Source organism: Rhipicephalus microplus, chromosome 7 (assembly GCF_043290135.1).
Source record: "Rhipicephalus microplus isolate Deutch F79 chromosome 7, USDA_Rmic, whole genome shotgun sequence".
Taxonomy (NCBI): Eukaryota; Metazoa; Arthropoda; class Arachnida; order Ixodida; family Ixodidae; genus Rhipicephalus; species Rhipicephalus microplus.
The window spans coordinates 27,002,258-27,018,638 of record NC_134706.1 but is presented as its reverse complement, the minus strand read 5'-3'; the positions used below and the strand labels follow the sequence as shown (position 1 = coordinate 27,018,638).

The window sequence follows — 16,381 nt, the reverse complement described above, 5'->3', positions numbered from 1 at the left end:
TTACTAGGCTCATCACACATATGTACAGTGGGGACTTTTCTGGCAAAATTTGAAGAAAAATGGTGACTTTTGGCGACATTTTACTCGTCTTTTAGGGAATTTCACTTGAAAGTCAGTGGAAACCCTGAAAGTGTCGTCCAAGAATCGTACGTGTACACATTTTTTGGCACTCCCTGATGGAGAAGAGGGCATGGTATGCTGTGTCATCAAGAAGCAATCAAAAGAAGCTGAACTGTCAGGCATATGAGAGAGATGTGATGGTATCGTGAAAACTGGAAAAAGAAAAAAAAAACTGCCTCTAGAAGCATGAAGTGTGGTTTTAATGTAGACACAGATAAAGATGCTGTATCATGTATTGACAGACACATCATCAGTTCACACAAATGCAACGTTAACACGTAAGCACTTCAACAAAAACTTGCAAATGCAAAATGACTTTGTAAAACACAAAGATTTGGTAAAAAAATAACTATCGCTACTGTGACACATCAGAGGTTTGGTTCACTCGTGTACGTCTCCATCTTGACGTCGTCGTGAAACGTCCTAAGTCAGCATTGCATGCTGAACCGGCCAAGCAGAGCACCTTGGCGGGTCGTTACACAAACATTTAATGCCTGTTTCAGGAGATGCAATGCTGGTTAGAGGTCACGACTATACATTGAACGGCCAAGTTGTTTTGTACTCAACAAGCTGATTTGTACAGCCATGGTCAGTGCAGGTATCTGACGAACTTTTTTCAAAAGAAGTGTTCCTTATATAAGCACTAGCATTTAAGCACTGGCCGACACATATGAGCACTACGCTAACATGGACTAGCCTTTTCTTCAAAAAAAAAAAAAGAAAAAGGATTCAGCTGCGGGTGAAAAGGGAGCGGTGCCGTCATCATCTCATATCCAAGCCTCTGCCATTTGTACCACACTTTTTTCAAAGCAGGACGAAACAAAAGATTCCATGCACTGCACCCGTCATCTCGCTTCAGCTCCTGGAAACTTTTGGCAAAACCGCTGCCACCTTGTTGTCTAGCACTTAAGAAGTTATCACAGTGAAAGCTACAGGTTGACTCGCTTCTGCCTCCCTCGACCTCTCGACGTGTTTGCAGAAGACGATGCAGCCCTGGCTCTGCCACGGCCTCTTCTCGTAGACGGTGCTCCTCTTCCCCTTCCGCGCTTCGACCTTGAAGCTCCATTGAGGTCTTCGTCGTCGTCATCGTCTTCAATCCGGCTGACCTCTTCATTGTCGTCATCGTCGGAAACACCGAGCTCCGCGGTGCGGTTTGAGACCTGTGTCACGCGCCGCTTGATCTCCTCGGCGCTTATGTCCGGCTGGTCGGCGTAGCGTGTCTTGAGCTGGGATATCTCTTCGATCAGTTTGCTCTCGGGAACTTCTTTGAGAGCATCCACTGCACGAGTCTGTGAAACCGAAAATGAGACGATGGTCTACAGTCCAACCTCAAATAAGAAATTACCAATTATTAAAAAAAGTAGACAGAGAATGTGTCAATGCAATGTTAAAAACAAACGTTTATAATAAATTTTCGGATACAAAAGGTCATTTTCCTGCTAGAAACGATTTAATTATAGTAAGATTTACTGCATCAGCAAGCAAGTAAAGATGGCAGTTACAAGGCCGTTTGCTCTAAGCACTGCCAGTGCGAAACAGCTAAGTATAAGCATTGAACTAAGGTGCTTAAACTTCATTTAGCACTTATTTTAACAGAGTTTTAGGCTGGAACAATAAGAGATGGGCGAATAGTCTAAGCTCAAGGCTCATTCACTCCTAGAGATTTTTTTCTCATTTTATTTCTTCAACTCGGTCGGTTACTTTTTCATGTCTATCGATCATGCCACTGCAATGACACTGCTCAATGCAGTAATCGACGCCTTAGAGCTGCTCTCTAAGAGAACCACAGCAGCAGCACTGCGCGGTTCTGCGGGTGCGTCGAGTGAGGAAGGAGAGCGGTTGCCTAGGCAACGAAGAAGCCTTTGCACCAGCGCTGGCTTCTTGGCAGCAGCATTTTTTCCACATGGAACGTGCGATCGTTTCCTGTCGCAAAAAGCGTCGTCGTAGAGTGCAACAAATATCGTGCTTGTTACCTCGTCCGCAAATTCAAAAGCACTTATGGCTTTATAATGCACGCTTTTGCCTTTGTTGCCAGTAAACGGGCTTGGTGGGCTTTCGTCAAAGTTGATCTGCTGGCCACAAACCAAAACTCTGCATCATGTGCGCTGTGTTCGGGTCAGTGCTCGAATGCGATCTTTTCGACGCTCGATTTTCGTGATGTGTCGGACTAACTTCCCGCAACACGCTAACCTGCAGGCTAGGCCTAAGCATCATTGGATAGAGTTTTGGTAGCGGTAGTGGGCAATCAACGTTGCTGTTTAGTGCGGAATCAACGAAACTCTTGTTAAGGGAAGAGGACTCACATTGTTATTGAAAATGGGAGCTTGGGCGGCACGCCTTACACTTGTATGATGACTTCCAATTAGATTTCAATTTATTGAACAGCGGGTGCACACACATGAAATCAATCGATACCGTTCAGCGTGCGGAATTGCGATCTTGATTCGACGAATAGTTTCTGCGTAATGGGCATAAACAAGGTGGTCAGAGACGTAGTCTGCGAATTTCAGCGACGGCACTTTCTTCTGTAATCTTTTTTTTTTCCAGCATCCATTTTATTGGCAACACAGGTCTTTTGAGCGTTAATTTTTTAACAACGAAAATGTAAATGGTTGTAAGCACCCCACACCGCATGCTTCTATTCTTGGACATTAGCAGCTGCATGCTCAGCACGTACTGCGCAAGCGCAGCCTTTGAAAAAGGTCGTTTTGGTTATAGTGAGGACATTCACGACCCTGGCAACGTACGTAATAGGCGTTCTACACTGTATGTAGTAAAAAAAGACTGAGTACACTTTCTGGTCCACTGTCGAAATCGCTAGCATGCTTACAAGCAGGTAGCTTAGGCAGTCGTGTTGCTTGAACAGTAAGGTAGTTAAGATCGTTTCAAGGTGTCATACGCTTGTTATGGAACATTGTATGCTTCGTCACAACTAGAATGAGACTTTTGATTTCCCTCCCCATCCAGCTCTCCATTAAGCAAATCAAATTGATACTGAAACACACCCCAAGGTTTACCGTGAGCTAAAAACACTCATCACATCGACCGTCTCTTTCAGTCAGTTCCATCGTAAGATTCGGCATGCAATTATCTACTGATATTGAAGCACGCTTACGATTGGCTCTGTGTTTAAATATTGACACGAAAATATTCAGTTGTCGTTTTTTTGTTTTTTTTTACGTCGTATTAAAGGCCAGTTCTTAAGAGCCTAAAAAGATACCCCCAAGAATGAGTGTACCTGGAAAAAGCAATTACTATTTGCAGTGTGTTAATTAAGAAAGACAACCACCTGAATGTAGCACGAAGCCACAAGAAAATCTGCACGGATTTCTCAGAAATAAAAGCTTCTTAGTAGCCAAAAAATTCATCCTCCCAGGACCAATGCCTTTCTGGGGAAGTTGCTCTACCAAATGACCTAACCAGAAGGCTATAAATTGACAGCGCGAGGGCGAATTCGTCAACAACTCAAAGCACACGAACACAAGTATTACAAATGAGTTCTGTGCAAACCCGCAGGGTGGCAGAAGGGTTAAGAAAGAAAAAGAAGACAACCACACGGTGGTTGTCTTCTTTCTTTATTTTTTAACCCTTGCACCACCTTGCGGGTTTCCTCAGAACTCATTCGCAATTACGGTGTGTCTCCAAAAGATAGTTTCAGTTCGTACTGTATCCTGACGTAACGACATAATATGAGCTCCCAGTCACGTGCACGCACAAGTTATCATGACATTTTCACAGCTGCTCTGCACGGTGGCTCCGTGGGTGACGGACGAGCAGCCACATTGGAAGTTTCGGTACCTGACGTCATGGCAACTAGCCAGATGGCTGCGTGAAGTCACCAGAATCAGTACTGTAGTCCAACGTCGAGCTAGTCTCAATTCCGGAAGATGTGCCACGGGAAAAATTATTTTAATATAAAAATAATATATCTTATCGGCATTTGCTCAGCTTCACACTTGCTCGGAGTCGTCTCATATACAGGATATCTGTATGGCAGAGTAAACTCGCCTTCCGAAAATGGGGCCGGACGCCTTTAAAACATCTTGTCGCATTGTCTACCTATCTCGTCCGTTACCCCGTCTACAGCGAGAACTGAAACATGTCTTGAGATTAGCCGCGAGGCCGAGCGACCGATCGCGACACTCTCGCTCACCTCCTGCATCCTGACTGCCCCCATGATGGCGTCGGTGCAGTCCTTGTCCACAAAGAGGTTCATGGCCTGCTGCATCGCTTCGTCAGTGAGGACGGTCATGTGCATCGAGTCGTCCACCTTCTCAAAGTACTCGCGCACCAGGTCTTCGACGCGCGACCGGGCCAACGCCTCGGCGCTGGCAATCTCGCGCAGGAAGTTCATGTCGAGTGCGCCGTCGTTCTTCTTAGTGACACCACGCCGCTTGGTGAACAACACGATGTCCCGCGGGTTGGCCACGCGTTCGGGAAACATGCGGGCCACCAGGTGCGAACTGAACGTCTCGTGCTCGGCACCGTGCTCAACGCGGAGACGGATGAGAGGCAGCTTGGGCTGCGGCCCATCGCCTGCGAGAAATTGTAAAATGCAAGCGCATATGATGACGAAGCGTCGATAGTTGGGCTAGTCGGTGCTTGTTAATATTTGACAGAATACGGCACGCACCCGAACGCAGACTCTGGAAAAAGAAAGAAGAACCCAGGCACTAACTCGCAACTATGATTCATTGGAACGAAAAAATTCAATGAGAACCAACAGACAAGAAAGGGGTTGTTATTTGTCGTAATCATTGTATAAATGTGAGAAAAAGAAAGTGGACGAAAATAGCATTAGCCGCCGGCAGGCACTGAGCCTCCGACCTTTGAATGACGCGTCTGATGCTTCGTCAACTGAGGAACGGTGGCGCTTGTCCCCCTCCATGCACTTTATGGGGTACTCACTATACATATATGCATGTGAACCCTGGAGTGTTAGTCAGCCTCGCTCGTAGCCACTCGGCCGCTCGTAGCCGCTCGTAGCCACTCTTCTGGCAGCCCAACAATAATCCCTCGCCTACAAGCTGAAGGCATGAAGCACTCGAAACTACCCCTCATTTCTTTATTGGAAGGACAAGGGATACGTAGATATGACACATTTGTCACACGACCCGTCTCTTCTTGGCTCGGGCAAACAGTACAAAAGCAATATTTTCCAAAGATAAACAGGAGTTGGAAAACAAACGCCGCAAGTCACACGCCCAGTTGCGACGAAAATTCTCTGAGCACCCCCCCCCCCCCCCCTCCCCCTCTTGGCGCTGTAATGCACCGTTGGTTGATTTCAAAAGTTTCCGTTTCCCCAGCCGTCCATTGTGTTTGTCTCTGTTCCCTTCTGATGGGCTACGATCATTACACATAGTGCGAAATTTAAGCTCTCTGTTATAATGTTTGCCGACGAAAACGGGAACCATTCCCCTGCGAAGCACTCCGGCGTGAAGTTCTTCAACACGTAACATTTGGTACGGAAGAAAGCAGAAGAGTGTACCCTTGTTAATACAAGTTTCCCGCCATCGATAAAGACTCTTTCAATTACAGTTGGACCCCTTTATGAAATGCATGCTCCGGGCAGCAATTCTTGTCTCTCAGATGTCTCTTGTAAGTAGGGTACCTTGTACGCATTTTCTTATCAACCCGAATTTACTGTAGGCACACTTGTGTCTATTATACCCGTTTGTTTCTTAAACTAGTGTTTTTTATAAGGAAGTTTGACTGTCTGTGCAAAAGCTTAGGTCCTCCGGTATCATCATGTCGTGAAACCTGGTTTCTGCCAGCACTGCCGAGAAGAGCTTCAAGCAAATGGGGCATTCGAATGCGCTCGGCGGCACAGAGGATGACACCCTTTAAGAGGGCGTCGACAGCTGCCCCGATGATGATTCCCAAGCGAACCTCTCGGCCAGTGATTCCAACTGGACCGTGCACGATTGGATCTGGCTGGTGATACACTCAAACCTCGTTATAACAAAACCGGGTATAACAAAATATCGGTTATAATGAAATAAATGAAAAATAGTGTTGCAATGGATATAGTGTAAAAAAAAAACCTTTATAACAAATTTTCAGATAAAACTAACTTATTTTCATGTAAAATGCAAGTTTGTTATAATGAGGCTTGAGAGAAGCATGCACTAATACTCTTAAATATTAAATCAAGTATACTTTGCTTGTGCTCTAAAGCACTCGCTTTTTTTCTTCTTTTCAATGCATATACTGCGCATGGTAGGGCTATATACTATTGCACACTATTCCGTATGCATTCACAAAATCTCCACATAATTTGTGCACTCCCTTATCGAAGATTTGAAACCGAGAAAAAAAAAGTGCACAAATTATGCAAGTAAGTACGCTACTAGCCTCTATGTCTATCAGTTCAATGAGGATGTAAACTTCTATAAGACTTTCCATGAGCTTATAAGATTGCGAAAATAATAACACCGCATACAGACATTGTTCACCATATCTGGTAGCATTGGACAAGGCCGTTACACTTCACTTTTCAGTGGCCAATACAGGGTAGGTGACATTTATTACACAGGCGGCACATACCTAAACATAGTAACCATGGTAACCACATATGTAAATGATGTAACAATAATGACCACACAAGTAAAGATAGTAAACACATATGTAAACATACTAAACATGGCATATTTGCACACATAAGCTATGCACTGCACTCACAGGGGTGATCCCGAATGCTCTCCTCAATCATGTCCTCAATGTGCCGTGTGCAGAAGTCAAGAGCGTGCTCTGAAAAGGTCTTGATGTTGGCCCGTTTTCCCATGGCTGCAATCTTCTCCTCGAGGTCAAACAACGACACCGTCTTGATGTAAAAGGGCCGCACAGTCTTCAAGGGGATCTGAAAAATGCAGGCAGTCATCCCGGATTAAGTGTGTGGTTTATGGACAACGACGCTTTAGTTTAGCAAGATAGATCTTCAAGTATGCCAAACTAACTAATCGGATGGAGGTAGACTCCGGTTAAACGAAAAATGAAAGGACCAGAAAAATGTGTTTTATTTAACAGGAGTTTCGTTTACTGAGAGACAAACAGGGTTGCAGAGTTTAAGTACAAAAGCAGTCATATCAGCGGCAGTTGTTCCATTTAGGGTGGTGCCACTGAATTTCATGGCGACAACAAGCCTGTTGTTGGTTTCCTCTGTATGCAAGGACACTCCACGCGAACGGTCGGACAAAGCAAACGTTTAGAGCCTACTTTGATTCCCTTCCAAAGTGCGCCTGAATTCCCATCCTCACGATCGAGGCCCATCGCTAGCACAGCCAACACTGACGTAGCTCTCTACGAAGGGCAGCGAAAGTTGTAGTGACGTCACACCAGATCTGTAGTGAGCGTGCTTCTTTTTCAAGGGGGACGAAGGTTCATTGCAGCGCCCCCCTTCCTATTATGTCAATGTATGGAGCAACTTTGCCCCTCCCCCCCTATTATGTCAATGTGTGGGGCTGAATTTACGCCCCTCCCCATTTAGGTGACTAGTGCGGGCCTTCTGTATGTTACATGAAGCATGCCAGGCCGACTCACCCTGCCTTCAACATGTCTAACATCGTTCCCATAAAAACATGCCGCAAGCCAGGATTTGTGAAACTACCAATCACAGCCTGTTGTCATAAAAACCATCGCGAGAGCGCAGCAAAACACGACACACAGCAAGAGACAGACGAGGACTGGCGGTTGGTAGTTTGCGCCTGTCCACGTATGTCTCTTCCTGTGTGTCATGTTTTGTTGCGCTCTCACGACGGTTTCTATGTCAGAGCACCAACTCGCTCAACAGTCAACTCTTTTCAACGCGTGGTGCATCAGTTAACGAGCACTCGGGCAATGCCGCGACGGGGTCGTACCTTGGTGAGCTTGTGAGACTTCTTGCCGTCAGCCATGGCTATCTCCAGGATGCCGACGTGCTTGGGAGCCGCCTCACCCGGGCACAGCGATGTGGCTACGGGGCTGCCGGGCTGAGTCACATGGAACCTACAGGAGAGAAAATGCAATAACTCAAACCTAGATATAAAAAAAAATATGGGTTAAACAAAGAAATGAAGAATACTATAGAAATATATAGCATTAGGAATATACTTTTATAACAAATTTTTGGATATAAATCTTATTTTGGCATAAGGTGCAACTTCGATATACAGAGGTACAAGTGTAGACTCTTTAGAGCACAGCTCTTAGAAGGCCGTTCCTGCGTTCAACGACATCGGCATAACCAGCAGAGCGAATGAGGACGAAAGAGGGTGCACAGCAAAGGATGCAAAACAGAACACAGCAAAGGATGCAAAACAGACACACAGCAAACAAAGCACAAAAAGGAGTGAACGGCAGTGACGAGATTACAGATTCTGCGGCGCCCCAGTAGTGAGGTCGCCAATGACGTCATTAATAATGTTGAACTCCTATGGTGGAGTCTGAGCAAGTGGTTCCAATGGCAGAGTTGGGACCGGAGTCAAGTGTTCCAATGAGAGAATTGGAGCAAATTCGGAGTGGTAGTTACTCCGAGGAGCATGAAAAGTTGCTCCGTTGAAATCGGCTTAGTGGACCGGAACTCGGCGCGCCGTACTCCCGTGACGGTGATGGGACGGGTTGTTTGACCGCTCTGTGAATGACCCCTAATACGTTTGCCCGCTTGAGGGTGACGCCGCTGTGGTGTGTTTTGACAGTAATGGTGGACGGACGACATGGCCCACTGGCCAAACTAGTTCGTCGCAGAGCGACAGCCACACTGAAACAACTACGTACGAGCAGTAATTCAATAGAATTTGACAGTAGAATTTGCAGAATGAAATACTACACGCAAGGTACTCGGGTAACTCAAGGCCTTCCGCTTCTACCTTGTTCCCCATACTTGCTCGAATAGCGCAAATTGTGTTTCAATCGTGGATTTGGAGGCGTTGCTCTACGCCATAGTCGAGTGCTCGCTCGCAGAGTCAGCCGGCTGCTTTGAATCCGCCATTGGAATTCAACATAAGGTATGCAGCGTGGGCATTCACTGATAACATATATGGAAATAAGGCGCTGCACGAATGGAGACTTGTCTGCGTCTTCTGCTGAGGAATGCACCCTCACGCAGCTTTCTACAATCTCCCGGCTAGCAAGACAGTCGCGCCTTTTTTGAGGGATTGTTTTTTAATGAAAATGCATTAAATCTTTTAGATATTTTATACTCCGAATATGTGGGCTGTCGCCTGCTGCATTGTACAGATGGCTGTGAGCAACTATCAAGTTGCTTGTGCCTCACGCGACCTTTACCCACAGAATCTTCCATTGTTGATGAAAATGAAGGCGCTACACTATTACTATTATTACAAAGTAGTTAACAATTTTCGGCAGTAAGTCCCTGGGATGCAGTTTTTTGTGCCAAACCAGATGAGGGAGAGCCGCATGGGTAAGCATACACAAACTTCACACTGTGGTATGTACAAGGCCTGTAGCCAGTACCCCTGTACCTTTTTCTTTTTTTGAGTTTTGAGGCGTTAATTAGTTTTGTTTATCAAAGGCACTCACGGTTCCTATCTTTTTCTTTTTCCCCAAGATATTTTATAAAGGTTGACACACATTTGAGTCTACTTACAATTGTTTAAACAAAGTACAGACACTTCACGCACCTGCCATTGAACTCTGGGTCGATAAGGCACTCGTGCTCATGACCCCACACGACGAGGTCGAGGAACTCGTCCAGGAAGTCCTCGGGGATGTAGTCAGTCAGGCCGTGCTTGGCCCGGTTCTGGTGGAGCACCAGCAGGTTGAACCACTTCTCGGTCCACTCGCGGGGGCGCAGCATCTTCACCTGCGTCGCATGCAGTGCAAAGACGCAGCCCCACGTCGAAATTAACGAGACTGTGAACATAAGTTGTTTCCCCTATTGCCTTGCTGAAATAAATCTCGCTTCATTCATTATAAGACTTAAAAAATTTGCGGGAATTCGTAGGTACAATACAGTTCTCGTTCACTTTGCAAGAACGCCTTCCTTTTTTTTTTCATTTCTTAGACGACACAGCCATTTTAACACACCTGTTTTTTAAAGTAAACATAGCGTCCATGATGTAGTGGGTGAGCATGTCGAAGCAAACACGCCGTGTGGTTATCCAAGAAAATATACTTGTAATATGACACTAAAATGCCTACTAAACAATCTAAACGTTTCTCCCATTCATATTTTTCATGAATAAGGTCACAATACACTTCAACAGGGTTCAAATATCTTAGCAGTGATTGATGACCATCTGCGGCTTGGCTTGAAGAATCCAGTTACAATGAAGTATTCAAACAAGCGTTTGCCACGGTGATCAACAGTGACTGTGTGACACCAGTATAACACACTGCCATGGCATACCTGCCAACCTACCAGAATGAAAATTTGGGACACCGCAGTGAGGGAAGAGTGATATTTTTTTGCATGTCTGACATTATTGGGACTGAGACATTTGCGACGCGCTGTCGCTGCTGCGACTACGGAAGCGCAATGGTTCAGCCTGGACCTTCACGCAGTGTGTTTTCGGCACCTGCAGCCATTTGCCCGGCGACGGTAGTTGTTCTCGTGCGTCCACACCCTCGCACTTCGGGAAAATTTCTCGAAACAATGGTCCTGCATGATTGCACACACTCAGCGGAAAGTTGTGTTCCACAAGAAATCCTGTGAATAAGCATTCTATGCTGATCGCACTGTTTTTGCAGCTCTTTTGGAAGAAACTTATGATGGTGGCCTGGCCTTCCGTACCACCAACATACCTCTGATGCTTCTGTGAAGCGATCTGTCAACCTTGCCACTGTGCCAAACGCTTACATCACACGCGCTTGTGGTATACAGAATACATACTTGCCGCCTTTCCGTCAAGTCACAAAGCGCTGAAACCCAGCTGTGTGAGAGTCCAGATAGACTTGCAAATACCTCTACTTTTTAAACCACCATCGACCTTCTAACAGAACTTGGGGAAACACGCAACTCCCGAAAACACGTAACAAACAGAACTGACACCTAGAGAAGCGGCATAGGCCTAGCGTACCCGGCAAGGCAGACAGATGCAAAAGTTGTGATCGCCTTCTTTCGGTAGGTTGGTGAGAGGGTCTCACGGCCGCCGGCCTTCGCCCAGATGTGCAGTACTACAGTGCCTAAATATACTTAGCGGTGCTCTACGATATGATTACAATGAAGTATAAGTTTAGAGGCGAGTACTCTTCAGCAGCAGCGCAACTATCGTAGCAGTAAAGGCTGACTTACTAGCGTGAATAAAAATTAAACGGCTCTGCAATGACGTTGACTTCTCGGCAGATTCGAAATAGCACTCATACAATCGGGAGATAAGGTCGAAATTCGGGAATCTCCCGGACAATTCGGGATAGTTGGCAGGCATGCCGCGGTGACATGAAACATTTGTTTCGGCCAGATGACATCCTACAGCACATGACCTTTGACGAACTGGCAGCCAAACAATAATACAGGCGTTAAACCTGCCAGGATGAACACCCTCACTGCGAATTTGACCAAACAATATGAAACTATTGAATCACTGACTGTTCTACGTGGTCAATCATGCTCCACGCTGTAACGAGTCTAAATGCTGACCTTGCTTTCGCGAAACAGCCGATGCAGTCGCTCGTCTCGGATCCATCCCAAGCCATAGAGCGCCAGGAGCAGCCGTCCCTTGCGGAGGAGCACGGGTGACAGCCGCACATTTGTCAAGTCTGTCACCTGCCATGCGGCAAACATAAAGTTGGCATAATGCTTCTAAATGGAAGACAAGTTAGCAGAAAACACTTGTCAGTTGTAAGAAAATGGAAGAAGTTAGAGGATGCATAGAAACAAACAGACAAGCGCACCTCCCCTTTTTAATCTCGATGACGGTCACCAAAAAGAGAAATTCTCGACGGGCAGTTATGCACTCAAACTTCATCATAACAAACTTGCATCTTAGAAGAAAATAAATTCGTTATATCCGAAAATTTCTTATAAAGGTTATTCATATCACTGTATCTATTCATGTAGCACAATTCACGTTTACGACAAAGATGAATTTTTCGACAGGCAGGATGGCTCTCTTTCGAAAAATAAGTGCGGAATTCCAAGCAGTGTTGTTTGACAAACGGGCAGTCGACGGTTGGCATTTCCTTTAAAGAACACGAAACTGTGACAAGAATAAATAAATAAAAACAGGAGCGACCACCTTTCCAAAGTAGTTCACGAGCCCCGACGTTGCGAGTACGTCGATGATGCTGAGGTTTTCGCTTCCAGTCGGGTCGTCATGATTCCCGTGAATGGTGAACACAGGCAGCGAGACGTTGAGGTTGGCGTCCTCGTAGTTGACGTTGGGGAAAGCGCAGAAGCCAAAGTTTTCTGCCTGGTCACTCAGGATCTCAAACTGCACTGGCTTGTCGCCCAGACAGTACTGACGCAGCAACCTGAGGCGAGCAAACGAAAGCGTCCCCAAGGGCGTGCTTAGGCTAACTTTTGAAGTCGAGTTCGCACTGCCGTACAAGGCTCCTGAACACAGGATAGCCCAGAGCAAGTTGGAGGCTCAGTTAATGCTGATAAGTAATCATAACCCCACTAGATTTGCTTCAAATGGAAATGGTCTACCACTTAAGGTCATCACACTGCTTTTTTTTTGCTTTATCTTTATGGAATTCATTACCATGTCACATCAAACAATCCTTTACAATCAGTCTAATAAAAAAAAAATTATACTTCTATTTGTTTAACTACCAGATGTATATTTTTTTGCTTCAATAATATTGTTTGTCATAGCTTTTTTTGGTGCTCTATCCCTCTCTGTTGTTCTATCAAATCACACGTTTTCTTGTAATATTGCTGTTTCTGCTAACTAGGTATTTTTATTTTGCAAGCTCTGACAAGAGGTGGCCCTGAAGCCTAAATAGAGCTTGGAGAAACCTCCTTCTGAATATTCATACTGTACGATGTTCTACTTTTGTGCTAATATTTGAGATACACTTGAAACTTGAAATATGCTGCACTTTAATATATAATATGTGGGCTTCCACGTCCCAAAACCACAATATTATTTTGAGGGACACCGTAGAGAAGGGCTCTAGAAGTTTTCACCATTTGGTGTTATTCAACGTGCACTACCATCGCACAGTACGTGGGCCCTCTACTTCACCTCCATCGAAATGCGACAGCCGGGACAGGGATCGATACTGCAACCTGCAGGTCAGCAGCCAAGCACCCTAGCTACTAATCCACCAAGGCAGATGTATATTTTACTTTTAACATTAAAATCAATTTTCAGTTGGGAAACCTACTAACATCTACAAAAGCGTGAAGTCAGGCTACGGTGTAAATTCTGGAAACTTCGAGCATCAGCACGGCTGGTTGTGATGATATCAGGTACAAAAACACTCAAGTTGGCTGCTTGCACGTCGCTGCCAGAGCTGTGGAGTGGCCATGACAAGAGGCTCTGTTGTGACGTTACAATACAGTAGGGACCTAACCGTTCTCTGTTGTGCATCTCGATACAATAGTAACTTAACTAGCTTTCAGAAACGAGTTGTAATTTTTTTTAAGGCTGCCTTCACGGTTAGTGGAACATTTTCTAGGTTCTTGAGCCTTCAAAGTCTTCGTTTCCTAGTCTAGGCTAATACGTGTCCATTCTACATGGTATGATACACACAGGACACCCGATCGTTTGGCCCGATGTCCTGAAGCAATCTTTTGAAGGCTACTTTTCAGGCAGTCAATGGCAGAACTTTGCTTAGCTACGCAACGCTTGGCTGCGGTGCAAATTACATTTTGTGAAAAAGGGGAGGTCCCAAAGAGGAGAGGAGTGACCCGAAAAAGAAGTCCTTTCGTAAAGGCAAAACTACTGCCACGGCTAGTGCAAAGCTCAAGCTGATTACACGCGCGATTCTAAAACCTTTACTCGCGCTTTGCGAGTCCGGCTAGAAGTGAACCTACCGTAAGGTCTCGTGCTCGACCCAACGCGGCGGCCTGTTCTCGTGGAACATGTCACCGCCGAGGAGTATGAAGTCGACATTCTGCTGCGTCGCGATCTGCAGTATCTCCTCGAACGTCCTGATCGAGTCTTGTTCTGCAATAAGTGATAGTAAAAATAACAATAGAAGTGCGTGAAAATACGCGGTGGCAGCGCGATGGTTTAGAATCGCTCACCGCTACTCATTGACCATCACTGCACTCACACATAATGTACAGTGAGGCGCAATTTGAGTAAAGATTGCGCGTTTTCGGTTTCGCAATGCCCAGAGCAGTCACCTTGACAGTCCCAACCGGGACGAGTGGACGTCATGCATTCGTCAACACGCAACAACGCCAGTACGATCGCATTCCAGTTGAAGAGCACATGTTATAGCTTACCCCCCTTCCCTTTTTTTTTTGCCACGCAGAACACGAAGGCAAACTATAAGCGTGATGACTTAAGTGCGTTCAAGTTAACACTCCGTAATAATTAAAACATAACGACATGGACATTGAAAAGCCTGACGCGAGAACACCGTCCGTGGTAATCGAGCACACAGAGATGAGACATCGTCACTTGATGTTAACACTCTTTACTAAAAGATCGCAGCCTTGCGAAGTAATCAGACGCGCGTCGAAAAGCTGTCGCCCGCTTGTTCACGACGAGTCGCCAAAGATGACACAGGCTTTCGCGCGCTTACTTCTCTCGGCGTCCTTCGCTTCGAAGCCGAGATGCAGATCGGTGGCGACGAGGATTTTGAAGGCGTCCGAGGAGCTCATCTCGGATCGTGTCGGGCGGGCATTCACAGGAATCGCTGAAGACTTGAGGCGCGGGAGAACATCTACAAGTCGTGGGTCACTTACAGCCACGCCATTTTATGCCGCAACAAGCCTTCGGAAACCGCGGCAACCAAAATCGCGCTAATGAGTGACGTCATAATTGGGGAAAAAATATATCGACGTCCGCTCTGGAGCTCTGCGGTGTAGCTAGCTTCGCAGGGCGTCCTTTGTTTCCTTCCTCCATGGTCGTGTGACTTAGACGCATAAATCTTACCATGGACCATATTAAAATGAATTGTTCTAAGCGCGAAGCACTTTAGGGACCCGGATTTTCGTCCATTCGTCGCCTCTTGTCCCTTGTTCACGCAAACAAGGCTAACAATGCCGAGAACCTCTGCATAATAAACATGCACCTTGGAGTAAGTAAGTAATTGTTCTCGCGCCGGCCAATAGTGGGCGCCACCACCTCGGCAAGTGCGCTATTGCCAAGGAAATCGCTGGTTTGCCCATGCTGCGCTCGTCCACAGGTTTCGTGGTATTGGACCTGCATTAAAAGCAGGGTTTAAACTACAGCACGACCTACAAAATAACTACAATAGCACTACATTAACCACTTACTTTTTTGTTTAAGAATGATCACTGCCTGTTGGAATATAAATAAAGTTAACCTTAGATATCTGACCGTATGACTAAAGTAAAGCTGATTAAGCTATGAACTACGCTTCCTTGTAGGCATGTTTGTCAATCAACTCTGATGTGTCGAGGATATAAACAGCACTGAAATGTGCGCAATACCATTTGCGTCAAGGCCAAGAATTACCCCCACATGGAACACTTTGTTATACTTTAACTGTGAGGGATGTTATAAAGAGACATACTGAAGTTCAGTATCAATGATGCACACATCGCAGTTTTGCAGAACAGACGTTACCAATTACTCGGTGTGCAATAAAAATAAGGTTCCAAAGGTTGATTTGATGGCAAGTTTTACTATCAAACACGGAACACCTGCATGAAATGAAGATGTGTCCGTAACTCATTCAGATATATGAAATACATGCATTGCTGTTCATGTGTTGACCTGAACAAGGCAAAAGTTCAGGGGAACATGGAGGCTCGAAAAGATTGAAAATGAACAGGGAGCGGAGTTGTCTTTGTTAGGTCTGCAACCAGTGAAGACAAGCCGACTTTTTAATGTGTTTGCTCCAGCAACACTCCAGTGTCCAATGATTTACTGTAAGTTCCAGTATCGTTAATACATACGTGTGTATCGAACCCCACTCGAGGTAGATGAAACTGCATGTTCCATTCATAAACAAAATAAAACATAAATTTATTCATGAAACGTGAATTTCTGTAAACGCATCACGGCTATTTGTGTAGAGCTGCAAAATAAATGCCAAGCATGATGCTAATGGCACTCAAGAACTTGCGTAAGGTTGATGGGGCTCCGTTTCATGAACGTAGAAAGCAAAATTTTGACTTCATAAGGCAGTGGCATAAAAACAAGTATGGCCTTGCAATGTTTCCAAGAAATGCACC

At 45.6% G+C, this 16,381-nt stretch overlaps 1 protein-coding gene across 1 annotated transcript; it reads right to left on the bottom strand.

The window, feature by feature from the left end:
* Positions 1 to 299: 299 nt before the first annotated feature.
* On the bottom strand, positions 300 to 14,999 carry mre11 (double strand break repair nuclease mre11). The gene is made up of 9 exons (XM_037430892.2): positions 14,761 to 14,999; positions 14,042 to 14,174; positions 12,294 to 12,528; positions 11,696 to 11,821; positions 9,738 to 9,919; positions 7,977 to 8,103; positions 6,802 to 6,979; positions 4,274 to 4,656; positions 300 to 1,409 (listed from the first exon to the last, which is right to left on the bottom strand). The coding sequence occupies exons 1-9, from the start codon at positions 14,837 to 14,839 to the stop codon at positions 1,050 to 1,052; spliced, it is 1,803 nt and encodes a 600-aa protein (XP_037286789.2). The 5' UTR covers positions 14,840 to 14,999; the 3' UTR covers positions 300 to 1,049.
* Between the last annotated feature and the right edge of the window lie 1,382 nt (positions 15,000 to 16,381).